The following is a 26,849-nucleotide window of genomic DNA, read 5'->3' as shown; positions in this document are numbered from 1 at the left end:
GAATATGGAGAACATAATTAATACCAGAGCTGCATACCTGATGATGATGTCGAGTCTCCTCGGGCAATGATGCCATTGCCTTTCTATGGCTGGTACACACGGGTAGGTGTTTGGTATAGACGGGGTGGAACGGGGGTGGGGAGGTGTGGGGGGGGGGGGGGGGGAGGGGGGTCGCCACTCCTCTCCGTCTCTCGTTGCAGAATTCACCCTCTTCCGCTCGTGCTGTTGGAGTTGACTTGACTCTCATCCACCAGTTGTGCAGAGCCATCTGCCATGTAAACCGCATGGCTGCGGACCGTTACCCTGGTAAGGGGGGCTGACAGGTACTACACCTTGCCCACAGGTAACCTGGGGTTATGCAAGGCAGGGGCATCCATCTCCCTGAGGTATCAGAAGACATCCGCATACGCAGTATACCTACGTGGAGGGCAATGGAGGACCAGTAGGTGTGGGCAGAGGGGAGAGCTTGTGAATTAGCTTGGTGGTGGTGGGCCTGCAACGACACTATTGGCTTTTTGTTGTTGTTGTTGTATACAAGATCGAGGCTCGTGTAAGAGCCAACATTGATCACAAAAAGTCAAACTGAAGCATAAAACATAAAACATGATAAAGGGAGCGGGATAAGAAAATGGAGAGCAGGGACATCGGGAGATCTGTGGGAGGGAGAGGAGGCATGGGAAGGGTAGGGGGTGTGGGAGAGGTAAAAAAAACACATGAACACTGCTAGGACTTCCAGGAAAGAAGTCGGTATTTCGAAAAAAGTGGGTCTGGGGTGAATTAACGGGGGTAGTTTACATGCTTTTTACATGCCATACCATCGCCAAGTATTGCTTTATTCTTCACCTTTAAACACCAGAACAGGAAGACGTACATGCAAGATTTCTGTATTTTATTCACTGTTTGAATGACAGAATAAATGCAATTCGAAAAACCTTTGATTTTAAACCATGAAAATGTTTTTATCCCCCAATGGCACAGGTTTAGAAATGGAAGTTGGGAGGACACCGATGTCTCTCCTGCAAACCCCTTATGGAGGCTCATCTTTACTTCAAAGTATTCATCGAAAACCCTCCAAGACTCGTCAGGTAGGGTGTTTTTTACTCGCATTTCATAAACGAGCAACGGTACCCGCCCTTGGGGCGGGGCTTCAATTGGGAGGCCCAAATGAAAAGGCAAAATATCAGAAATTGAAGGCTTTTTTTAATTTTAAACGATTTATATAAACATCCGTTAAATCATATCACACGCAAATCATCAAAATCTAAACAGTATTTGTAGAATTTCAATAAAAGCCACATCACTGTTCATACCGGTAAATATTATTCCATTGTGTTTGGAAAAACTGGAAAATTGGAAAATTGGAAATTGGGGAAAAAATTGGAAAAACAATATGGTCTATTTTACTCCAGGGGGTCCCAGGATTACCCACCCAAAATTTCGTTGCGATCGGTTCAACTGTTTTTGCGGTACCTGGGAACAGACAGACAGACATTTGGTGAATTATAGTAAGATTGATGTGTGCATTCTTCTTCACCTTTTCCTCCACTCCACCGCCATCTTTCGAATTAAAAAAATTTTTTTTTGGTAAGACATAGTCGAGGCTCATGGAAGAGCTAGAACACATGACAGATCAGGATGCAACATAACAAAATAGAGAAGAAATGAGAAAAGGAGGAAGGGGAAATGCCAACAGCAGGGCAGCGGCAGAAAACAGATGGAGACGGACAAACAAGGGTTGCAGGTAATGACGAGGGGAAGGGGAGAACGCAAGGGTGTGAAAAAAAAGCAAAATTATGGGAGGGGTGGGACGTGGTTTAGTGAGTGTAGAAAATATCAAATTGTTTTGTATTTGGTGACGATCTGAGATGGTGTTGAACAGCTGTCTTGAAGACATGGAGGGAAGAATGAGATTGATGAGAGTGTGGATGTTGGTTCTACAGACAGGGGGAAAAGAGGAACAAATGAGTGGAGAGAGCAGTCGTTTGGGATTTTGTACCAGGACTTGGTTGGGGATTTTGGCAGTTTCACTCGGAGGGGGTTGCCGGTGGACCGTTTGCCTCCTGCAGATAAATACCTGAGAGTGGGGGTCGTGGAACATAGAGAGGGCAGAGGTTACACGACCAGAAATGAGGTGGAAGAGGAGAGACCCAGAGGAGAGAGCAGTACTCCATCAAGCTGTGCATGAAAGCTGTGTCGGTGGTTAGGAGCTAATTTGTGCCAAGGAAGGACTTTGCATGACAGAAGATGGATGCCCAGTCGACGACTGACTTTGTAAGCCAACTTCGAAATGTGGCTCACCCAATAGAGATCATGGCTGAGAGTGAGACCCAACAGTTTCGGTGACAGAATCTCTTCAATAGGGTCATTGAGAAAGCAGATGGAAGGGTGTGCGCTACAGTCCTTTCGGAGAGAGAGTGAGTGTATGGGATTTCTCAGGGTAAACATTCCAAGTGTTTGACCAGTTTGTGATTTTGTGAAGGTCTGAAGAGAGGGAAGAAGCTGCTGCCTGTCTTTCAGAGGGATAAGGGATGTCACAGCAGAGAGGAGTCATCAGCAAAGAGACAAAGATGATTTTCCAGAGAGCCAGTGAGATAATTGAAGACTCAGAATAGGATGGGGCCTTGAACACTGCCTTGCGTTACTCCAGCAACAGGGAGAGGAGAAGAAAGGGTTCCGTTGAGAGCCACTCATTGGCTACGAGAGTGGAGGAAGTCAGTAATCCAAGATTGGAGTTGGCCTTGGATTCCATAGGTAGACCGTTTCGGGAGCAAGGCAGGATGTCAGACTGTATGGAAAGCTCGAGATATGTCCAGAGAGATGGTCCTGATCTCATATCTGACATTGAGGGCCTCCATCCATTGTTGGGAGAGTACAAGCAGCATGTCCAGAGTAGAGTGACCAGGTCTGAATCCGAATTGATGATCTGGGATGAAGGCGTCGGAGAAAAGGAATGATTTTATGTCAACTGAAATGATGGATTCCATGACCTTGCTGGTGATTGGAAGCAAGCTAATTGGTCTGTCGTTAAGGCAATCCGTTCTTGCACCTTTTTGATACAATGCTGTGATGTTGGCCGATTTCCAAGCAGATGGAAGATTGCCGAGGGTAAATGACAAGGTGAAAAGGGCAGAGAGAGGAAATGCAAGAGCAGCAGAGCAAAAAAATTTTTTCAGACACGTGAGCTGATGCCTTTTGGTCTAGTTGCAGAGTCAAAGTCGAGGGTTGACAGAAACTTGTCGACTTTTTCAGGTGCAAAAGACACAATCCAGGGGCAGATGGGTATGGCTGGGAGGGGTGGGTATAGAGAGAGTGAGTTAGGGACACCAACATTTGAAAGCAACACATAATTGAGACAATCGGCATTCTCACGAGTGGAGTCGGCTATGGTTCAATTTTAAGTGAGGGAAAGGATGGATGGGGAGCATACTCTAGAGACAGACTTGACAATGTGCCATTAGGTCTCAGAGGAGGGAGCCTCCATTTTTACCTGCGCCACCAAAGGTGGCTGGAGGTTATGTTTTCACCTCTGTCCATTTGTTTGTCTGTCAAAACTCAAGGTGGGGAACCCGATCGAAGCAAGGGTGGAAATCACTCCATTTATGACGACGAAACGTCTGATGCCCGACGTGGAGATCTGTTTCTGAGGTTTGGGACATGGAATGTCGGGACAATGACAGGGAGATCAGGAGAAGTGGTCGAAGTATTGGTCAGAAGAAGAGTGGACATATGTTGTGTGCAGTAGACGAGATGGAAGGGACGTGGTATTGAGAATGGTGAAGGGTAGGCAGGGACAGAAATACAAGTTTGTGTGGCAAGGGTGCCCAGAAGGCGTGCATGGTGTTGGTTTCCTGTTTTCTGAGGAGTTTGTAGACAGTGTGGTGAGTGTGACGAGAGTGAGTGAAAGGTTGATGATGGTGAAAATGATGATTGGAAAGCTCTTGGTGAACGTCATCTCGGGATATGCTCCGCAGGTTGGTCGGAGCGATGAAGAGAAGGACAAGTTCTGGTGTGCGATAGAGAAGCTGATGGAAAACGTGAAAGATGAGGAAGTTGTTGTGGTAGGAGGAGACCTAAATGGACATGTGGGAAGGAGTATGGACGGTTTTCAGGGAGTTCATGGGGGTTACAGATATGGTGTGTGGAATGGAGAAAGTGAAAGGATTTTGGAGTTTCCTGATGGAGCTGATTTGTTGATTTGTAATACTCAGTTCCAGAAAGAGGATAATAAGCTTGTTACATACACGTCAGGTGGGTCGATGACAATCGTTGACTACCTGATGTTGTGTCGGCGAGATGGGGGGCACACACTGGGTATTTAGACTTTCGTGTGTCGGAACTTATGACAGCTGTTTTGGTGCTTCCATTTGATTGCGTTGATAAATTGGACATAGTTTTCCTTACCCTTAGTAGGTCTTTACTCCAAAACGCAAGTAGAAAATTTTGCATGAAATACTGATGAAGGATCAAAATGTTTTTTAGGAATTGTGTTTATGTTTTCAATGTAGATTACCACTTGAGAGCACAGTGTATGAGTTTCAGTCACTGCTGAGCTTTAAGCTTGAACTTTGTTGACAGCTTCTAATTCTACAAGGCTTAAGTGTTTGTTGTGCTGCTGCTTATCCCTCAGATGAAAGCAGAATCCCCTGCCAACACGCACAGAAGTGGTGGAAGATGTGGTGATGACCTGACTGTGTGTGGAGGCGTGGAACAAAACCCTGGTCCCAGAAATGCGATGATGCCGCTTCCCGATGATTATTACAATACATCTTCAGATCATCAAAAGAATCGAATTCGACGATGTGTGGTTTGCTTCAGACAAATGCCAAAATTAATGTGGACCAAATCGTTCAAACAATACAGAGAAATGTATCTCCCAAAGAACAAGCCTATTCTTTCCCTACTTCAACAACTCTTCCCTGAATACAATCCGTTGTTAATTTCAGAGCCTTTGTCATTATGTTTGGCATGTCAAGCGAGTGTGCGCAATGCAGTTCAGGGGGCCACTTCGAGTTCAAGTGGTTCAAAGCTCTTCAACTTAACCCCTCATTTTCAGACGCTGCTCTCTGCAGCAAAGCAGAGAACTGAATCAGCTTTACGAGCGCCACTTACAAACTGCAACGGTGACTCCTGCCAAATATGTGTCGGTCTCGTCAAAAGATATCCTCGACAAGTTTCAGCCCCACCTCCCGATGAGGTTTCTAGCCTCAAAATCCGAAAAAGAACTGTTGTTACATCAACTATTGCTGACGATTCTTCAGATGCAAAGCAAGATTTGGGCACCACTGTCTTGCCTGCCATGCAAGCTGAAATGTCTTCACGTGCGCGTGCAATTGCCAAAACTGCAGATGGTCAACGTGCGCTTGCTCTACAAGATGAATCGCTCATTTCATGTCCGACCGGATCAAAAATCAAAAAAGCTGCATCAGCTGCAAACGCATTCCAGACAGATTTCAATGTCGCTCCATGTGAATTTGCTTCCGATGGGGGATTCTACAATGTTCGCAACTCCACAACTTCGCAATCTACAAGTACAACTTCGCAATCTACAACTACAACTTCGCAATCTCCAACTACAACTTCGCAATCTCCAACTACAACTTCGCAATCTCCAACTACAACTTCGCAATCTACATCTACAACTTCGCAATCTCCAACTACAACTTCGCAATCTTCAACTACAACTTCGCAATTCCACCACGATCAGATAGAATTTGTTCGAAAATGCGCATGGCTCCGTGGGGAAAAGGTTTGTACTTGTGTTATTTTTGATGGTTAAGATTTCTCAAGGGGTCTGAGTACATTCCGCATGCATGATTGATGAAGAAACGAATAAATATGCTTAAGAGGCTAGGCGGGTAAAGTGTGAAATATGGAGAGTAAATTAAGGCTGATGCAACCCACACAAAGTTTTGAACTATCGGATTGTTAACTAAATTTTATCCCACTAACTGCTAGAGAAATTGCTCACGATCACATAGATTGAGTTTCGTATAGTTGTGAATTCTTATCTTCTATTTTCAGTCTCAAGTTTTGTATTGCTCAATATTCACTTTGCAACATGTTTTTTGGTTGTGATTTGATAGCTGACAGACGTCCATTTAATCAAACTGAACGCAGACGACGGACAAGGCTCTTTGAAACTCAGCATGCAGATAATACATGCTTTTCCAAAACTGGCTTTTCAGTTTCTTACTGAGGTAACGATCTTCAGATTAGCAGTTGTAGCACTTCTTTGGCTTTGTAAGTGAACATTTTTTCAAGCCGAAACTTATCTAAAAAATTTAAGCTATCAGAAGAAAGGTCTATCTCACGTCAAGACCTACAAACGTGAAGAACAAAAAGCATGATTTCTTGCTTGCTACATTATCGGAGTTTAAAATATAGCGTCAAAAGTACCGGCATGAAACATCGTAAAATTGCCTATATATCCAGTGCGGGCACCTCCGGGACACAAAGGTGATCCCGGGGGAGGAGGCTGTTTCACAGCACCACTAGCTTGTCTGCGACATGAGGGTAAAAGGTGGGAGGAGAGTTCGACGGGTGAAGTACCAACCGAGAATGAAGGTGTGGAGGTTGAAAGAGGCGTCGGTGAGGAAGGCATTAAAAGAGAGGCTGAGTATGGTAGAGGTTGATGTGGTTGAGCTTGAAAGTGGTTGGATGTCAATGAAAGATAGTCTGTTGGGAGCCATTGGTGAGGTATGTGAATGGACAAAAGGACCACTGAGGCACTCGGAAACATGGTGTTGGGATGATGAAGTTGGAAAGAGGATTGACGAGAAGAGGAAGAAGTTCAAGGAGTGGCAGAAGGCGAAGGATGCATGTGGAAAAATGTTCGGAGAACGCTTGGATTCGGAAGAGGGTCAGAGAGCAATATTGAGGATTGCAAAGCAGCTTTTTATTTTTTTTGTATACAGGATCGAGGCTCGTGAAAGAGCTAACATTTATCACACAAAAAATCAAAAAGACACAAAATATAATAAAGGCAGCGGTAGACAAGATGGGGAGAGAAGGGGAAGCACAAACACAACATTTGTGAGCAGGGACATTGGGAGATCTGTTGGAGGGCTTGGGGGGGAGGAGGCGTGGGAGGGGGAGAGGGGAGAGAGAAGTATAAAACACAAGGACACTGCAAGGATTTCCAGGAAGGAAGTTGGTATTTCAAAAACGTGAATCTGGGGTGAAATTAGCGGGGGTAGAAAAGATCAAGGTTTTGAATGGGGGAAGTTAAGAGATGGTGGTGAACAGCTCTTTTAAAGACCTGGAGGGAGGAGTGGGATTGAAGAGAGTGAGGGAGTTTGTTCCAGAGGTGGGAGAAAAGAGGTATGAAGGAGTGAAGGTGAGCAGAGAGTCTTGATTTTGGCAGTTTAACCATAAGAGGGTTGCAGGCAGATCTTGTGCGACCTGTAGGAATATTTGGGGGACAGAGCCCAGAGAGAGCTGGGGGAGCAAGGCCGAAGAGGAGTCGGTAGAAGACAGAAAGACCACAAACCTGCCTGCGGTGAGTAAGTGAAAGGCCCTCGGAGTTGGCTTCATCGTGGGAGATTCCAATGATTTTGAAAGCTTTGGTTTCTACAGCGTGAAGCCGAGCTAGGTGTGAGGCAGGCGCACCGGCCCAGAGGGGAGAACAGTATTCCATTGAGCTGTGGATGAAAGCCTTGTATGTGGTGAGGAGCTCAGGTGTGCCAAGGAAGGACTTTGCACGATGGAGGATGCCCAGTCGGCGACTGGATTTGGAGGCCAGATTTGAAATGTGGTTTTCCCAGAAAAGATCAGGGCAGATACTGAGACCCAATAGCCTGAGTGACAGAACTTCTCGGAGAGGATTATTCAGAAAGTGGATGCGAGGGTTCTCCAGTCAGTCTTTTCGGAGAGACATAGTAAGAGTGTGAGATTTGTCAGGATTGAAAGACATGTTCCACTTGTTTGACGAGTCTGTGATTTTGTCCATGACTGCAGAGAGTGAGGAGCCTGCAGATTGCCGATCTGAGGGATGAGGAATGGAGCGACAGAGAGTGGAGTCATCAGAAAAGAGATAGAGAGGATTTTCAAGAGAGTCAGAGAGATCATTGATAAACACCAGAAAAAGCACAGGGCCCAGAACACTGCTTTGGGGAACTCCAACCTGAACAGGAAGAGGAGATGAGAGAAACCCATTCAGGGCCACACGTTGACTACGACTAGAGAGGAAGTCTGCAAGCCAAGCGTGGAGATTTCCATGGATACCATAGGCATAGGAGGAGAGTTTGGTGAGCAGAGCGGGGTGCCATACCGTATCAAAGGCACGTGATATGTCAAGGGAGAAAGCTCTAATTTCCTGTTTGGCATTGAGGACCTCCATCCATTGTTGAGACAGCAGAAGCAGCATGTCCAGAGTAGAGTGACCTTGTCTGAAACCAAATTTATGATCAGAGATCAGGCCATTTGAGAAGAGGAAAAATTTGATATCCGAAGCAATGATGGATTCCATGACTTTGCTGATAATTGGGAGATTTTCAAAATCCCATCACCCCAAAATCCCATTTCCCATCACCCCTCCCCTCTAAATCTACCCCCTTGCCCCTCCCCTCCAAATCATCCCCATCACCCATTCCTTTCAAATCTCCCCCCACGCCCCTCCCGTCCGAGACTCTCCCTCGCTCCTCCCCTCCTAGACTCCCCTCTCACCCCTCCTCCTCAAAGCGTCCTCCCCGCTTCTTCCCCCTTCCAACTTTCACCTTCATCTCCCTCAACCTTCTGCCTCGCTCTTACCCCTCGTCAAATAACACCTCACTGCGCCTCTCCCAATCACCACCAAACCTTTTGTCTGCCCCATTCTTCCCTTTCTCCAAGCTATTCTGTAATCTCCGACACACCTTCAACAGCTCTCCCTACCTCTTCCTCCTCTTCCACATCTTACCCTACCGCTCCCCCCCCCCCCCCTGTTCTGTATCCGATGCTCCCCCTTCCTCTTCCTTAACAGTATGGACCTCAAACATCCGGGGCCTTCGCTCAAACTTGTCTGATCTCTCCATACAGGTTGCTTCTGACAAACCAGACGTGATCTGCTTAACAGAAACTTTCCTCCTTCATGATATCTCTGATTCCTTGGTATCTCTCCCAGGTTACTCCCTCCTCCGGTATGATAGACCTGAGCCTCGTGCTGGAGGTGGGGTTGCTATCTTTATGAAAAAACTCTCTTCCTCACTCGCCCTACACTGCCCTCTCTCCACCTCACCCCCAGGAATACCTTTGGCTACGGCTTCCCCTTCGCTCCCACCTTTTGTTCATATGTGTGTTGTACCGTCCACCAAACAATGATGACTCCATCTACATCTCGCTGTCTGAGAATATGGACCAACTTCTATCTACCCATCCCAACTCTCTCTTCCTCATATGTGGTGATTTCAACTGCCACCATGCCAGTTGGCTGGGTGTGGGTACCTCTCTCACCAGCCATAGATCTTCAGCAAAGGACTTCTGTGACTCACTGGGACTGACACAATCTGTCAAATTCCTGACCCGGATTTCAGTCAACGGAGCATCTTCTCTTCTGGACTTGGTTATGACTAACTTCCCTGAAAATGTCTGCTGCTCTTCTTCTGCTCCAATCGGCTCTTCTGATCATGTGCTTGTTAAAGTGGACATCTCTCTGACAATTCTCAGAGAGCCTCCACAGCGTCGACGAGTCTGGCATTTCACTCAGGCCAACTGGCACGGTCTTCAAGCAGCCATCAATCATCTGGACTGGTCTCTCATCTCTACTGCATCTGACATAAATTCTTCCTGGGAATTCTTCCAAAGCAAACTGCTCTCTCTCATGCACAGATTTATCCCATCTCGTCTTCTGTTGTCATACCCTTCCTCCCGTCCATGGTACACGGATTCTTGTGGTGAGACTATTGCCCAGAAACAACTTGCTTTCGTCTCCTGGAAAGCAAATCCAATGGAAGGAAATCTCATTTCCTTTCACAAAGCCCTAAACAAGTGTGTGTCCACCCTCAGGAGAGCCAGGAAACAATATCTCTCCGTTCTCAGGACCGAACTCTCTTATCTGTCTCCCTTTTCCAAATCCTGGTGGCGTCTGGTCAAATCTGTTTCTGGTGTTTGTTCCCCCTTCGTCCCCTCCCTCACCTCAAATGGCCACACGGCTGACTCCGCGTGTGAAAAAGCTGAATGCCTCAACTCTGTGTTTGCCTCTAAATCTTGTGGCCCAAACCCATCCCTCTCTGTACCCACCGTACCCAGTCGTACCCAGCTGCTCCTGGACTCTGTGTCCTTTCCTCCTGACAAGGTGGAAAAGTTTCTGTGAATTCTCGACTCGGATTCTGCAACTGACCTGACGGCATCAGCCCACGGGTCCTAAAATCCTGTTCTTCCGCTCTTTCACTCCCTCTCTCTGTTCTCTTCACCCTCTCTTTTGCTCAAGGTCATCTTCCATCTGCTTGGAAATCTGCCAACATCACAGCTTTGCACAAAAAAGGTGCAAAAACAGATCCCAGCAACTACAGACCAATCAGCCTTCTCCCAATTATCAGCAAAGTCATGGAATCCATCATTGCTTCAGATATGAAATCTTTCCTCTTCTCCAATGGCTTGATCTCTGATCATCAATTTGGTTTCAGACCTGGACACTCTACTCTGGACATGCTGCTTCTGCTTTCTCAACAATGGATGGAGGTCCTCAATGCCAAACAGGAAATTAGAGCTGTCTCCCTTGACATATCACGTGCCTTCGATACGGTCTGGCACCCCGCTCTGCTCACCAAACTCTCCTCTTTTGGTATCCATGGAAATCTCCACGCATGGCTGGCGGACTTCCTCTCTAGTCGTAGTCAACGTGTGGCCCTGAATGGGTTTCTCTCATCTCCTCTTCCTGTTCAGGCTGGAGTTCCACAAGGCAGTGTTCTGGGCCCTGTGCTTTTTCTGGTCTTCATCAATGATCTCTCTGACTCTCTTGAAAATCCTCTGTATCTCTTTGCTGATGACTCTACTCTCTGTCGCTCCATTCTTCATCCCTCAGATCGGCAGTCTACAGCCTCCTCACTCTCTGCAGACCTGGACAAAATCACAGATTGGGCAAACAAGTGGAACATGTCTTTCAATCCTGATAAATCTCACACTCTTACGATGTCTCTCCGAAAAGACCGACTGGACAACCCTCCCAGCCACTTTCTGAATAATCCTCTCCAAGAAGTTCTGTCACTCAAGCTTTTGGGTCTCACTATCTGCCATGATCTTTCCTGGGAAAACCACATTTCAAATCTGGCCTCCAAAGCCAGTCGCCGCCTGGGCATCCTCCGTCGTGCGAAGTCCTTCCTTGGCACACTTGAGCTCCTCACCACATACAAGGCTTTCATCCGCAGCTCAATGGAATACTGCTCTCCCCTCTGGGCTGGTGCTCCTGCCTCACACCTAGCTCGTCTTCACGCTGTTGAAACCAAAGCATTCAGAATCATTGGAATCTCCTGCGATGAAGCTAACTCCAAGGGCCTCTCACTCACTCACTGCAGGCAGGTTGGTGGTCTTTCCGTCTTCTACCGACTCCTCTCTGGCCTTGCCCCCCCCAGCTCTCTCTGGGCTCTGTCCCGCAAATATTCCTACAGGTCGCACAAGATCTGCCTGCAACCCTCTTATGGTCAAACTGCCAAAATCAAGACTCTCTGCTCACCTTCACTCCTTAATTCCTCTTTTCTCCCGCCTCTGGAACAAACTCCCTCACTCTCTTCAATCCCACTCCACCCTCTAGGTCTTTAAAACAGCTGTTCACCATCATCTCTTATCTTCCCCCATCCAAAACCTTGATCTTTTCTACCCCCGCTAATTTCACCCCAATTCCACTTTTTTGAAATACCAACTTCTGTCCTGGAAGTCCTTGGTGTCCTTGTGTTTTATACTTCTCCCTCCCCCCCCCCCTTCCCACGCCTCCTCCCCCCAAGCCCTCTCCCTTCCACACATTTCCCTGCTCTCAAATGTTGTGTTTGTGTGCTTCCCCTTCTCTCCCCATCTTGTTTTCCACTCCCTCTTTTTATATATTTTGTTTGTCTGGTTTGTGAAGTAAATGTTAGCTCTTTCACGAGCCTCGATTCAGTATACAAAAAAAAAAAAAAAAGGCTGATTGGTCTGTAGTTGCAAGGATCTGTTTTGCACATTTTTTGTGTAAAGCGGTGATGTTGGCTGATTTCCAAGCTGATGGCAGATGACCTTGAGCAAAAGAGAGGGTGAAGAGAACAGAGAGAGTGAGTGAAAGAGCGGCAGGGCAGGATTTTAGGACCTGTGGGCTGATGCCATCAGGTCCAGTTGCAGAATCAGAGTCGAGGGTTGACAGAAACTTTTCCACCTTGTCAGGATGAAAGGACACAGAGTCCAGGAACAGCTGGGTACGACTGGGTATTGTGGGTACAGAGAGGGATGGGTTTGGGATGCAAGATTTAGAGGCAAACACAGAGTTGGGGCATTCAGCTTTTTCACGTGTGGAGTCAGCTGTGTAGCCGTTTGAGGTAAGGGAGGGGATGGAGGGGGAACAAACACCAGAAACGGATTTGACCAGATGCCACCAGGATTTGGAAGAGGGAGACAGGTTTGAGTTCGGTCTTGAGAGTGGAGAGATATTGTTTCCTGGCTCTCCTGAGGGTGGACACACACTTCCTTTGGGCTTTGTGAAAGGATAAGAGATTTCCTTCCGTTGGATTTGCTTTCCAGGAGGCGAAGGCAAATTGTTTCTGGGCAATTGCCTCACCACAAGATTCCATGTACCATGGACAGGAGGAAGGGTATGACAACTGAAGACGAGATGGGATAAATCTGTGCATAAGAGAGAGCAATTTACTTTGGAAGAATTCCCAGGATGAGTTGATGTCAGAGGCGGTAGAGATGGGAGACCAGTCCAGATGATTGATGGCTGCTTGGAGACCGTGCCAATCGGCCTGAGTGAAATGTCAGACTCGTCGACGCTGAGGAGGCTCTCTGAGAATGGTCAGAGAGATGTCCACTTTAACAAGCACATGATCAGATGAGCCGATTGGAGCAGAAGAAGAGCAGCAGACATTTGCAAATGTCATAACCAAGACTAGAAGAGAAGATGCTCCGTTGACTGAGATCCGGGTCGGGAAATTGACAGATTGTGTCACTCCCAGTGAGTCGCAGAAGTTCTTTGCTGAGGAGCCATGGCTGGTGAGAGAGGTACCCACACCCAGCCAACTGGCATGGTGACAATTGAAATCACCACATATGAGGAAGAGAGAGTTGGGATGAGTAGATCGAAGTTGGTCCATATTATCAGACGGCAAGATGTAGATGGAGTCATCACTGTTTGGTGGACGGTTCAACACACATATGAACAAAAGGTGGGAGCGAAGGGCAAGCCATAGCCAGAGGTACTCCTGGGGGTGAGGTGGAGAGAGGGCAGTGCAGGGCGAATGAGGAAGAGAGTTTTTGATAAAGATAGCAACCCCACCTCCAGGACGAGGCTCAGGTCTATCACACCGGAGAAGGGAGTAACACGGGAGAGATATTAAGGAATCAGAGACATCATGAAGGAGGAAAGTTTCTGTTAAGCAGATCAAGTCTGGTTTGTCAGAAGCAACCTGTTTGGAGAGATCAGTCAAATTTGAGCGAAGGCCCCGGATGTTTGAGGTCCATACCGTCAATGAAGAGGAAGGGGGAGCATCGGATACAGAACAGGGGGGTGGGGGAGGTGAGGGAGGGGGTAGGGTACGATGTGGAAGAGGTAGGGAGAGCTGTTGAAAGTGTGTCAGAGATTTCAGAATAGCTCGGAGATGGAAGGATGGGGCGGACAAAATGTTTGATGGTGATTGGGTGAGGAACAGTGAGGTGTTATTTGAGGGGGGGTGGGCAGAGCGAGGGAGAATGTTTGGGGAGGTGGAGGTGAGAGCTGGAAGGGGGAAGAAGCGGGGAGGACGCTTTGAGGAGTTGGGGTGAGAGAGGGGAAATGGAGAAAAAATGAGGGTGGGGAGATTTGAAGGGGAGGGGCAAGGGGGGAGTTTATGAGGGGAGGAGTTAGAGGGGAGGGGCAAGGGGGGATTTGAAAAGGATGGGAGATAGGGGAGATTTGGAGGGAAGGGGTGAGGAGGGACTTTAGGAGGGGAGGGGCGAGGGGGAATCTAGAAGGGGAGGGGTGTGGGGGGAGTTTAGGAGGGAAGGGGCAAGGGGGGAGATTTGAAAGGGATGGGTGATGGGGAAGATTTGGAGGGGAGGGGCAAGGGGGGAGATTTGAAAGGGATGGGTGATGGGGATGATTTGGAGGGGAGGGGTGAGATTGGATTTTAGAAAGTGCACGATTAATGGGAAACAAACATTCATTGCAAAATGAGTTTCTTGTCACCTTTGAGTCAAAGATACGTTTAAGGACGCTGGAGGGGGGGGGGGGGGGGGGTGGAGTGCAGGGGAGTTTGGGGAATGTATGAAAGAGGAACTGTAAGAGATGGAATTTTTTGTGGAATGAATAGATTTGATGAGCAAGTTGAAAGCACTCTTTTAAAGAAGAAGAAGAAAGAGGTGTTATAATATATGACAGAATACAGTACTTCAGGGGAAAGTTTAAACATTTTAAAATTGAACAGTGAAAACTATCTGTGGTAATGGGGGTGAAACATGTGGTCGAAGAACGAACGAACGAATAAGAACAACGAATAAACGAATAAGAACAACGAATAAGAACAAAGAAGGAAATATGTACATTTTTTAATAAAGATTTTAAACAAGGAAGTATGGGGTGAAAATACTGGGAAATACTGAGAACGAAAGTAAATGGACCACAATCGACCGCTGAGAGAAACAAAGCCTCAAGGTAGAAACAAGGTACGAGCCTGCAAAAAACGGGGCACAAAATAACCGACGATTCTTTATACAGGTATGAAAAATTAACACCGATAAACCTCCTAGGGACACACTATAGGTACACACACCGAAAGATAAATACAGTTTCGACAAAATACAATTGTGAACAATTACTTAACTTCGAAAGCGTGGAGAGTGTGTGCAGCTTCGAAAAACCGTGCCATCGCCAACAAAGATCTCGCGCGATCTCCAAGATAGCGAAAGAGAGGTGTGATGTGATGGGGGTGAGTTGCTTGAAGGATGAAGTGGGACAAATCGTTGTGGACCCAGATGGAATAAAAGGACGATGGAAGATATTGTTACGGTCCGCGGATTAGGATGTTATTTTTACCGAGCGGAGGTACAACTGCGGCCGAACTGTTCTTCCCCGATTCACCCGATTTACCCAAACGTTGGCCGTATCGCGCCACAGCTACTCAATCTGGAAAACTCTAAAGCGACCGAATGCAAAGAGGAAGAAGACGTACAGAAGAGTAACTGGGTTTATTATTATTTACACACATAAGCAAAAAGAAAGCAGTCACGTTTATTTACAGGGGACATGAGACGCAGGTGACACAGTGCAAATTACTAGCTTATACTGACTTAGTTTACTACCCAGGACAGAACAAACAAAACAAACTCACGTGGGCAAAATGGGGAACTTGCAGGCAGGAATGGCTGGAAAGGATGAGCAGGTGGGATCACAGGGCACAGCGAGCGGGTCCACTCCGGGCAGGAAGCGGGGGGGGGGGGGGCGGCGGCTCCTTGTAATCCGCTTTACAGCGCACACCGTCAGGGCTTCACGCGGCTGGTTGAAACGGGGCTGCACTCCTCTGCTGTATCTCTCGTGTAGCTTGCTTCGTAAAAGCTCCTCGGCTTTCTCGTGGACCCTTCCTTTTCGTGTACCTCTCCACGCAGCTCAGCTCAGCCTTTCGCTCACTTCTCTCCAGCCCATCTCCTTGGGGGACACCCCGCGGCGGGTTATATAGGCCCCGCCCCTCAACCTTTGCGAACCTCCCCCAAACGCTCTTCCTCCACCCTCTCAAACCAAACCCCTCGTGCTCGGTTGGTTGTTCGGGGCTGGCTCACTCCTCCCCTCTATGACGAGGTGGAGACACGCCCTTCTTTCCCAACCCTGCCTCGTGGCCAATGGTGGTGGAAGAAAACTGCCCAAAATGCAGTTGGCCATTGAAATGAAATGAAAGGGGATCTACTCTTATTTCACTTGGTGCAATGGAGTATTTAAATTAATGGGAGACACAGCCTTACCCTAAGACACATAATAAGATATAAGCTACTGAACAAGGGTTTTATCGTGTCCTGCAATGTGGTGTTTATGGAATAACTACCGAGACGCCCTTTGACCTTCACACTACGGAGGTATTTACAGGGAATCATTACATTTTACAGAGGGTGATATTTACAACAATTTACTATACAATACAACACAATAAAAAAAACACAATCCTCATATCCGCAACATTGCACCCTCCTCCTCTTAGGCACGGCCCGGGCCTACAACTTTAATTTAGTGTGACACGTAGGTGTAGTTCCCTCTACTTTTAACCTGACCCTGAGTGCGACAGTTTTAAAACATAAATAAATGTGTCCCGCTGCTCCATTGCACCCTGCCTAACAGACTTACGCCCACAGTTAACCGAATTGTGGAATGGTTTTCAAACTACACACTGACGGTGGGGAGAATTATTTACAGTTGACACTACTTTTATTTACAAAACTAACCCAGGACCTGTGATTGTTCTTTCTGGGGGGGAGACAGTCTGCTCTGCATCGACACACCATGAAAGCACTCAAAACGCACCAACACACCCTCAAGCACCAATCGGTGCAGTCACCACAGTTCATCAGTGTTCATGAATAAGCAAAATAAACCAACAACCCCTAACCCTGCAGGTGATCTCTTGCTCTTCGGCTCCCTCTGCTGGCTATTATTATTTCTTCCAGTTGTTGTCATTTTCCTTTGCTGGCGGCCTATTTGTATTAAAACTTGCACCCAACATGTCCCTTTTATTTATTTATGGCCCACCAGGCCGACTACGTGTGGTTCACCTGTGGGGCATCGGTGCCCTGTGGCCAAGGTCCGCCAGCAAGATTTCGGGCCCTCATGGCCGGTTCCAGCAGAGGGGCCATGCCCCAACCCATGGGGTCCAGAAGTGGTGCTCGGCCACAGACATGTGGTCCATCATGTGGTGCATCGATGCAGACAGCTGGTTCTGAGAGTTCCGGGCGCACAATGGCCGACTCACGCACGCTCCCCTCGGCGCCCAATGGCGCACAGGTCATGTGGGAGACAAAAGGGGGACAAGACAAATGAGCGAGGGGTAAGGTCACAAGGGTACACATCAATAAGGCAATGCAAGGCGAAATGCGTACGGAGAGCGAAGTGAGAAAGCTCGTCCCTACTGTACGTCACCCCCCCCTGTCACCTACACTACCCTTGCCCTTACCCCATATGTACAACAATCTACACATTTACAAATTCGTCGCTACTGTCACGTCTTCCCCATATTTCCCATACCAAATTCGTCTCCACAATCCCTCTATCCAAAATTTGCCATCACCCAATTCGTCATCAATCCTCATAAGGAGGAAGAGATGGAACAACAAAGCACAATGTCACACCCACGTCATGATGCGTCACAATCCAAACATCTGCATCATAAAAATAATAAAAACAACCTGGCATGGTGTGGAGTACCTGTCACCTCAGGTGAGTGGATGCAGATGGTGCGAGGAGATCCTTCATCCTAACTATCTATCTATAATTCCATTAATCTCTGTGTGTATGTGTGTATGTGTGTTTGTATGTGTGTATGTGTGTATGTGTGTATGTTTGTCTGTGACCGCTGTTTCTCGACAACTACCGGTCCGATATACTTGAAACTTGCCAGGTATATTGCTGGGGACCCGAGGATGTGCCTTTTCAAGGTTTGAAATTAATCGGACAAGTAGTTACCGAGCTATGGCGATTTCTTTACCAAACACCGCAAGCCGTTCGCTTTGGACCAAACCATTTCATGTAAATAGAGGGGGGGGTTCTGTGGTCGTTGCGAATGGACCAAACCATTCATGTAAATAGAGGGGGGGGTTCTGTGGTCGTTACTGCCACGTGGTTTCAAAGTTTTTTTTTGTTGTTGTTGTTTGCACGCATGTTTTTTTGCACCCACGTACGGGCACGCCCTAGGATGTTTACACACACACACCCCTACACAAATTTTTTTTTTTTTTTTTTTTGGCAAGGAACGGGCACCCACGTACGGGCACGTCCTAGCTTATATATAGTACGGGCATGCCCTAGTCTATCTATAATTCCAGTAATCTCTGTGTGTCTGTGTGTGTGTCTGTGTGTTTGTCTGTGACCGCTGTTTCTCGACAACCACGGGTCCGATATACTTGAAACTTGCCAGGTATATTGCTGGGGACCCGAGGATGTGCCTTTTCAAGGTTTCATATTAATCGGACAAGTAGTTACCGAGCTATGGCGATTTCTTTACCAAACTCCGCAAGCCGTTCGCTTTGGACCAAACCATTGCATGTAAATAGAGGGGGGGGATTGTCACCGTACTCGCAAGCCGTTCGCTTTGGACCAAACCATTGCATGTAAATAGAGGGGGGGGGATTGTCACCGTACTCGCAAGCCGTTCGCTTTGGACCAAACCATTTCATGTAAATAGAGGGGGGGGATTGTCACCGTACTCGCAGGCCGTTCGCTTTGGACCAAACCATTGCATGTAAATAGAGGGGGGGGATTGTCACCGTACTCGCAAGCCGTTCGCTTTGGACCAAACCATTTCATGTAAATAGAGGGGGGGGATTGTCACCGTACTCGCAGGCCGTTCGCTTTGGACCAAACCATTTCATGTAAATAGAGGGGGGGGATATAATTTTAGATATATATATAGTACGGGCATGCCCTAGTCCTCTAAATGATTTTAACACACTTTACACTACCCGGGGTCTCTCCCTGCCAATCCATTGGCCAACTTACACTATGGGTTCTAAAAACCAATTCCCATTGACCAAACTGTGGTGCTTCTCAATTTGGGGTCTCACTCCCCCGATTCATCTCCCGGTGCCCTTGCACAATTTCTGGCCTGTGACGTGTAGCTCTCCCAGCAGGTCTACCCACCTGCACACCTCCACCACTGTAGTTGCCACCTGAGCTTACCTGCTCCTTAACCTAACCTATCTACTGGGGAAGGCCCCTCCTGGCTCTGTCACCCCTTGGTGCCCTCTGGCACTGGGCTACCCGGGTCCGTCCTCCGGATCCTCGGGCCCCATCCACAACTACCGGCTCCCAGAGCCCACCTGCGGCCTCACCTGGCCGACATCCTCACAGTGGTGGAGTGCCCAAACCAACTACACACACTAACAGGCTACACGCCCAGCCATTTCCACAACACTAACGCACCCATCCAATCACCATTCTTCCACCCGCACCACAGATGCCAATATCCAACCACAATTTACCTATACCCTCTACCTAACACTTACACTACCCGCCCCGGGTATTCGTGATGGGGGTCCACTCTTCCCCCATTCACACCTTCGCACCATCCACTCCACTCCATAGTTTCCACCATACTCACTCCACTGCCATCCATTCCAATACTCCAGATATTCCACACTACCATTTATTCCATACACCTGTTCCTCATACCTGTTGTTGCACACCTGTGCAATCATACCTGGTGCCACATGCACCCTCCTCCTCTTCCTGGACCAGTTGGTCAACACAACACACCTCACCATCACCATTACTCAAACACTGCTCCATCCACCTGTTCAGTTGCACACCTGTGCAATCATACCTGTTCAATCACACCTGTTCAATCCTCACACACTGCTCAATACACTTGAATACACCTCCAACACTCACACGGCATCATCTGAGCTAAATACTCCCCTCTGAAACTTGCGCTTCCCAGTCGTCCCTTTAAACTATTGCGCTCCCTCGTCATTATCATCCACTCTAATCTACCTGCGTCCCCACTACAGGTATCATTGTCACTAACTAATCTTAACGTTACCTAATGTCATCTTCGCTAGATCCCTACACACGATATATCCTAACCCTCCCGGGCTAGTTTTCACTGCCATCAACCCCATAAACTAGTGCTCCTTTGCCCCCCGCTGTGAGGGATGGTGGATTGGCCATCCCATCACATGGGGCATCTCTTACTATAAATTTTGCTCGTCCAATTTCCACAAATCAAAAATTTTCCAAGTACTGCCAATTCTATTCACTTTTCTAAATTTCGGATTAAATCACTATCACTATCATCATCATCATAGTCCACTATATCCTAGCCTCGGTGCGTCATGACATCATTAAACTCGGCTTCGTAAAGCCGAGCAATGAATTCGGGTGGTTTGGTCGCCTGCAGGTTGAATCCGTCCAGCTTTCGGTTCAAGGGAGGTGGTTTGGTCGGGCCGAGATTCCACGCACCATCTCGGCGCGGCACCTTGCGGTCCCGGGCCCGATGGCTCAATCTCCCCCGGTCGGAACCCCGTCCCCACGAGGGGGCACCGTTCCGCTTCCTCCCACTCGCCCTTGAACCGTACCGGTCGCCTCGCCCGCCAAGGCCCGGACTCGACCGTGCGGGGCGGGGCCAAGCCCGAATCGGCAACGACGCTTCGAAGAGAAACGACGCAGCTTCGATCCGCACCGGGCCCTGCATCCAACAAAGGGCTCCTCGCACCGAGTGCTCGCATCGGCTATCCGTCGCTCTAACCGCTAACCCGGTTACCATCGATGCTTCACCGGCATGCTCACACGCATACGCTACCCCTTTCACCCTCACAAAACCCGGCGTTCCAACGCCGTCCGTACATTCCACCAACGCTCTCCCTGTTACACACCACACCTCTCGCGCACACTCTTGCGCACACCTCGGTCCCACCTCTCCTCCGTTACGTCCTCCGTAACACTCACCATGGGCGTGCACTCTGGCATCCACCCACTAACGCGCTCACATGGGCTCTCCCACACTCGCGCTACCACCAACTCAGGTGTGCTTCCTCGCACACGTTCCACCACCACCTTACTCTCCGTGTCACACTCCGTACACCCCGACGTGCATTCTCGCTCGCACTCGGTTTCACACTCGCGCTCCGATGTGCCCTCTCGCACCTGCGCCATCACCAACTCACTCTCTGTGTCACACTCCGTACACCCCGACGTGCATTCTCGCTCGCACTCGGTTTCACACTCGCGCTTCGTAACACGCTCACCCCTTGACGCACACTTTTTTCTCACACGCGTGCCATTTTTACTCACACGGGACCCTTCACCAACGCCCGGATGCCTCCTCGATCCCAAGCGCGCGAAAATTCTTTTGTCGCCAAACATCCTCTTACAAAATCTCCCCGCACAATACACAGCATGTCTCACCTTCGGGGTTCTTCTTCCTCCCTGCACCAAAACCTGCAAACTCTTTATTTGGTTAGTGAGCACACCATTATGATTTGAGCAGGGACTTTGTACATATTCCATCTTTTCCTCCCGCCGCGAGTGGTTTTCTAAGTCCCCGGTCTCTTCAATTTCAATGCCCACTTCCACTTTTTCTTTACTCACCTCGACGACCGTTGGCTTTAATAAAATTCCCTCTACCTCATCGGTCACCGGCTTTTCCAAACCCCGTGTCGCGATTTCTACCCCCGTCATTGTACCGGCGCTTTCCTCCGCCTCGCTCAACCAGCGCTTCTCGACCCGCTTTACCTCCGCGTGCACCCGTGGGACCTGCTCGCCCAACCTGCGGTCTCTGTCCCTCTCCGCTTTCCTTACTTCATATGCGACTCTGTCCCTCGCCCGTTCCTCATTATCGGCCCTCATTTCGTTCGTTATCGCTTCAATTTGGTTACTCAATTTCTCCCCGTTTATTCTCAGCATCTCGGCGAATTGCGCCATGAAGTCCCCCACATCAAAACTCGCTGCTACGGTCACGGGCGCGGCAAAATTTGGTGCCACTGTAACCACGTGCGTGAGAGCGCCATTTTGTGCACCTGATACCCCCTCAACCACATACTCCATATACATTTCCCCGAGGTCCTGGGTCGATTCCACCCCGTCTATCTCTTCCACCGGCATCCCGTCGCCTTGACCAGCCATGGCGCGATTTCAAAATTCGGGTTTTGCTTTACAACACAAATTTCCAGCAGCTCGTAATTTTGAGCGTGTTAAGCGCGCTTCGGGCCTCGTATCTCACTCCCCGACACCAATTTGTTACGGTAATAACACAATTGGTGTCCAAAATTTGGGCTAAATAAATTTAGTCCCAGGTTCGAATCCCAACTCCTGACTACCAATTTGTTACGGTCCGCGGATTAGGATGTTATTTTTACCGAGCGGAGGTATAACCGCGGCCGAACTGTTCTTCCCCGATTCACCCGATTTACCCAAACATTGGCCGTATCGCGCCACAGCTACTCAATCTGGAAAACTCTAAAGCGACCGAATGCAAAGAGGAAGAAGACGTACAGAAGAGTAACTGGGTTTATTATTATTTACACACATAAGCAAAAAGAAAGCAGTCACGTTTATTTATAGGGGACATGAGACGCAGGTGACACAGTGCAAATTACTAGCTTATACTGACTTAGTTTACTACCCAGGACAGAACAAACAAAACAAACTCACGTAGGCAAAATGGGGAACTTGCAGGCAGGAATGGCTGGAAAGGATGAGCAGGTGGGATCACAGAGCACAGCGAGCGGGTCCACTCCGGGCGGGAAGCGGGGGGGCCGGCGGCTCCTTATAATCCGCTTTACAGCGCACACCGTCAGGGCTTCACGCGGCTGGTTGAAACGGGGCTGCACTCCTCTGCTGTATCTCTCGTGTAGCTTGCTTCGTAAAAGCTCCTCGGCTTTCTCGTGGACCCTTCCTTTTCGTGTACCTCTCCACGCAGCTCAGCTCAGCCTTTCTCTCACTTCTCTCCAGCCCATCTCCTTGGGGGACACCCCGCGGCGGGTTATATAGGCCCCGCCCCTCAACCTTTGCGAACCTCCCCCAAACGCTCTTCCTCCGCCCTCTCAAACCAAACCCCTCGTGCTCGGTTGGTTGTTCGGGGCTGGCTCACTCCTCCCCTCTATGACGAGGTGGAGACACGCCCTTCTTTCCCAACCCTGCCTGGTGGCCAATGGTGGTGGAAGAAAACCGCCCAAAATGCAGTTGGCCATTGAAATGAAATGAAAGGGGATCTACTCTTATTTCACTTGGTGCAATGGAGTATTTAAATTAATGGGAGACACAGCCTTACCCTAAGACACATAATAAGATATAAGCTACTGAACAAGGGTTTTATCGTGTCCTGCAATGTGGTGTTTATGGAATAACTACCGAGACGCCCTTTGACCTTCACACTACAGAGGTATTTACAAGGAATCATTACATTTTACAGAGGGTGATATTTACAACAATTTACTATACAATACAACACAATAAAAAAAACACAATCCTCATATCCGCAACAATATATTTGGAAATGCTGTTGAATACAGAGAATGAATGGGATAGCAACATCGTGAGTAATCCAGTTTTAGGACCGGCAGAGAAGATAACTGAGAAGGAAGTTGAGGAAGCGATAAAAGCAATGAAGAGTAGAAAAGCGGGAGGGCCGACAGGAGTTGTGGGAGATATGTTGAAGGCACCAGGAAGTTGGGGTGTGAAGAGAATGACAGAGATCTGTAATCTGGTGGTGAAAGTAGGCCGCATTCCAGTGGATTGGGAATTGAGTACCCTGGTCCCTCTATACAAGGGGAAAAGTGACCCTCTGGACTTTGGCTCGTATCGAGCGATAAAGTTATTGGAGCATGGAATGACGGTATTGGAAAGGGTGTTGGAGATGAGGATAAGGAAGAAAGTGAAGATCGACGAAATGCAGTTTGGATTTATGCCAGGAAGAGGAACGACAGACGTGCTTTTTATTGTAAGGCAGTTGCAGGAGAAGTACATGGAGAAGAGGAAGAAGTTGTTTGTTGGGTTTGTTGATCTGGAGAAAGCATTTGATAGGGTTCCACATGAAGTAGTGACATGGGCATTGAGGAAGGTAGGAGTGGAGGAATGGTTGATCAGAGTAGTGATGGCAATGTACGAAGGAGCGCGCACAGCTGTAAGGACGATGGACAGGAACAGTGGTGAGTCTGAGGTGAAGGTGGGAGTACATCAGGGGTCGGTACTCAGTCTACTACTATTTGTAGCAGTGATTGAGGTGCTGGCTTGGAATGTAAAGGAGGGTTTACCGTGGGAGTTGTTGTATGCAGATGATCTGGTGTTGATTGCAGAAAGTATGGATGGACTGAAGGAGAAGATGAACAAGTGGAAGGAATGTATGGAGACAAAAGGTCTGAAGGTGAATATCAGAAAGATGAAGGCGATGGCAACTGGTAAAGCATGTGGTCAGGTGAAAAGAACTGGGAAGTGGCCGTGTGCTGTGTGCAGGCAGGGTGTCAGAGTGAACTCCATTCAATGTACAATGTGCGCTGAGTGGGTTCATCATAAATGTAGTGGTTTGAGAGGGTTATTAACCAGTGTGGCGGCTACATTCAAGTGTAAGTTGTGCACAGAGGGAGCTGCAGTTGGAGGAAATGTTGAGTTGGATCTTGGAGACGGCGTGAAGCTGGAAGGTGTGAAAACATTTTGCTACCTAGGAGATATGCTGAATGGAGAAGGTGGATCAGACTCGGCAACGATTGCTGGGGTGATATGTGCATGTAAGAAGTTTCGGGAACTGAGTGGCGTGCTGACGAGGAGGGGAGTGTCGTTGAAGCTGAAGGGAAAGGTGTGTGCTGCATGTGTGAGAAGTGTTATGATTTATGGGAGCGAGACATGGGTAATGAACGTAGAGCAGCAACGAAGGCTGGAAAGGGTGGAAATGCGAATGGTTCGGTGGATGTGCGGAGTGTCGTTGAGAGAGAGGAAGACAAATGATGAATTGCGAAAGATGATGAGAATAGAGCCTGTGATGGATGCTGTGAAGAGAAACAGTTTGAGATGGTTTGGTGACGTGTTGAGGAAGGATGAAAGTGACTGGTTGAGAAGAGTGATGGAAATGAATGTAGAAGGAAGTAGAGGATGGGGAAGACCGAAAAACACTTGGCTGAAGGTGGTGGAGGAAGAAATGCGGGCAAGGGGGTTAACAAGGGTAGATGCCGAAAATAGGGCAAAATGGAGAAGATTGTCATGGGGACCGCAAGGCTATCCCCCGCTCGAGCAGGGAAAATGGCCTTAAAATGCCTGTTGTTGTTGTACTTGGTTGAAAAAAGGGAACATGTACTACATATTGGCTACCACTAGGTGGAACTTGTGGCCGACATGAGCACATTCTGTGTGGACAATCAATCGCACAAACAGACAAATGGACGCAAATGCAATACCCTCTCCTCTGGCGAGGGTAAATATTGGCAATTAAAGGAGTGTTTCTTTGGACGGTCCATTAAGTTCCTGTCGGGTTTCCAACTGCCTGGATTTTTTTTACAGATTTTATTTGCTGACTCTTTCCACAGTTACATTTTGGTCGTATTTGCCCAAGATTGGAGCTGATGAAGCAGGAAATGGGAAATGTAGGTTTTGTTTTGCCGATCATCCTTTGTGTTAGGGCTAGTGTTGTAATGGGATGGCAAGAAATCCCCTCCTTAAATGTAGTCATGCCGAGTAAGTACCAACCAGTCAGCACTGCACACCTCATGTTTCTCAATGTTTGACCAATGCGATCGCTCCACTTAATTCATGCAGTGTGTTTACCTCTCGAGATGAGACATCGAAGATTTCTTTGAAGAAATGAGCCAATCAAAAGGCGACATCAGTGCATGAAAAAGTACCAAAATTTACCATTTTAAGGAGGTTCTGCGAATGGTTGGGTTTAACCTAGAATTGGAAACGTACCGAGAAGTCGTGGTGATAAAGGGGTGAATATTTTCAGAAATGCCCTTGCTTGATGGGCTGAATGGCCTCCTACTGCATTGAAGTACCTCATGTGATTCCTTGTGTGAAAGTAAATCTCCAGAGGTGCAGCTGCTTTATCCTGTTGTGGTTTAGATCATCTTGGTGGGAATGGTTTACAACACGACACGCCTCAAAAAGCGAAAACGATGTCAAAACAGATCTTACAACTGTCTTGTTTAACGTGTTGTGTCATATCTTCCCCACTAACATCAGAAACCGTTGAGGAAGGACAATGTAGAACATCCAAGCGAACCTTATCCAAACGTACTTCGTCTAAACGTACTTCGTCCAAACTTACCTCGTCCAAACGCACCTCGTCCAAACGTACCTCATCCAGAATCATGTGAGGCTACGAGAAGTATTTGCCTCACGAGTGGACACGAAAATGAGGAAATGTTGTTGGACAGTGTTGGTGAGTATGCAACAAGCCCCATTCCCACGCCTCCTCCTCCCAAGCCCCCTCCCTCCCTCCCTCAGATCTCCCGATGTCCCTGCTCTCAAATGTTGTGTTTGTGTGCTTCCCCCTCTCTCCCCATTTTGTCTACCGCTCCCCTTATTATATGTTTTATTGCTGGTTGACGTATTTACATTCCTGTGTTTCTGTATCTTTATATTGTTATTTATGCTGGTGGTGGTTTGCATGCAGCCTGTGGCTGCTGGGAATCAGTTTCTGGGGGTGCGGCTGTGCTACTGATGCAATGCCCCCCATTACCTCTCAGCTGGTACTCAGTGTGCCGCCCGCGGAAGGATGACTGGCTAGTTGAGTCAACCCACCTCGTGTTAATTCAATAGATCACAGCGGCTTGAACTCAGGACCCGAAGATCTCAAGGCAGCCACCTTAACTGTTCAGCCAACACCAGGCTTATTATTTATAGTTATGTATATTTATTCGTGTGTTTGAGGTTGTGTTTTTGTTTTGCACGTTTATATTTGCACGTCTGCGTGTGTGCACACAAAGGACTGCTTACATCATAAAGGGCATTCAAAAGGTTCCAGAATGTGATACTTTCAACGTCGTGACAAACTAGAAGTGCACTCGGTAGAGAGCATACCTACCTCCGCCAGGCT

General features: G+C 48.0%; 1 protein-coding gene across 1 annotated transcript; it reads left to right on the top strand.

Moving 5' to 3' along the window:
- Positions 1-206: 206 nt before the first annotated feature.
- On the top strand, positions 207-26,474 carry LOC144894211 (uncharacterized). Its single transcript, XM_078786313.1, has 5 exons — positions 207-306; positions 979-1,085; positions 4,628-5,746; positions 25,342-25,398; positions 26,427-26,474. The coding sequence occupies exons 1-5, from the start codon at positions 285-287 to the stop codon at positions 26,472-26,474; spliced, it is 1,353 nt and encodes a 450-aa protein (XP_078642439.1). The 5' UTR covers positions 207-284.
- The last annotated feature ends 375 nt before the right edge of the window (positions 26,475-26,849 follow it).

This window comes from Myxine glutinosa, chromosome 11, assembly GCF_964187855.1.
Source record: "Myxine glutinosa chromosome 11, kmMyxGlut1.1, whole genome shotgun sequence".
Taxonomy (NCBI): Eukaryota; Metazoa; Chordata; class Myxini; order Myxiniformes; family Myxinidae; genus Myxine; species Myxine glutinosa.
The sequence above is the reverse complement of the archived record's forward strand: the minus strand, read 5'-3'. Positions and strand labels throughout refer to the sequence as shown.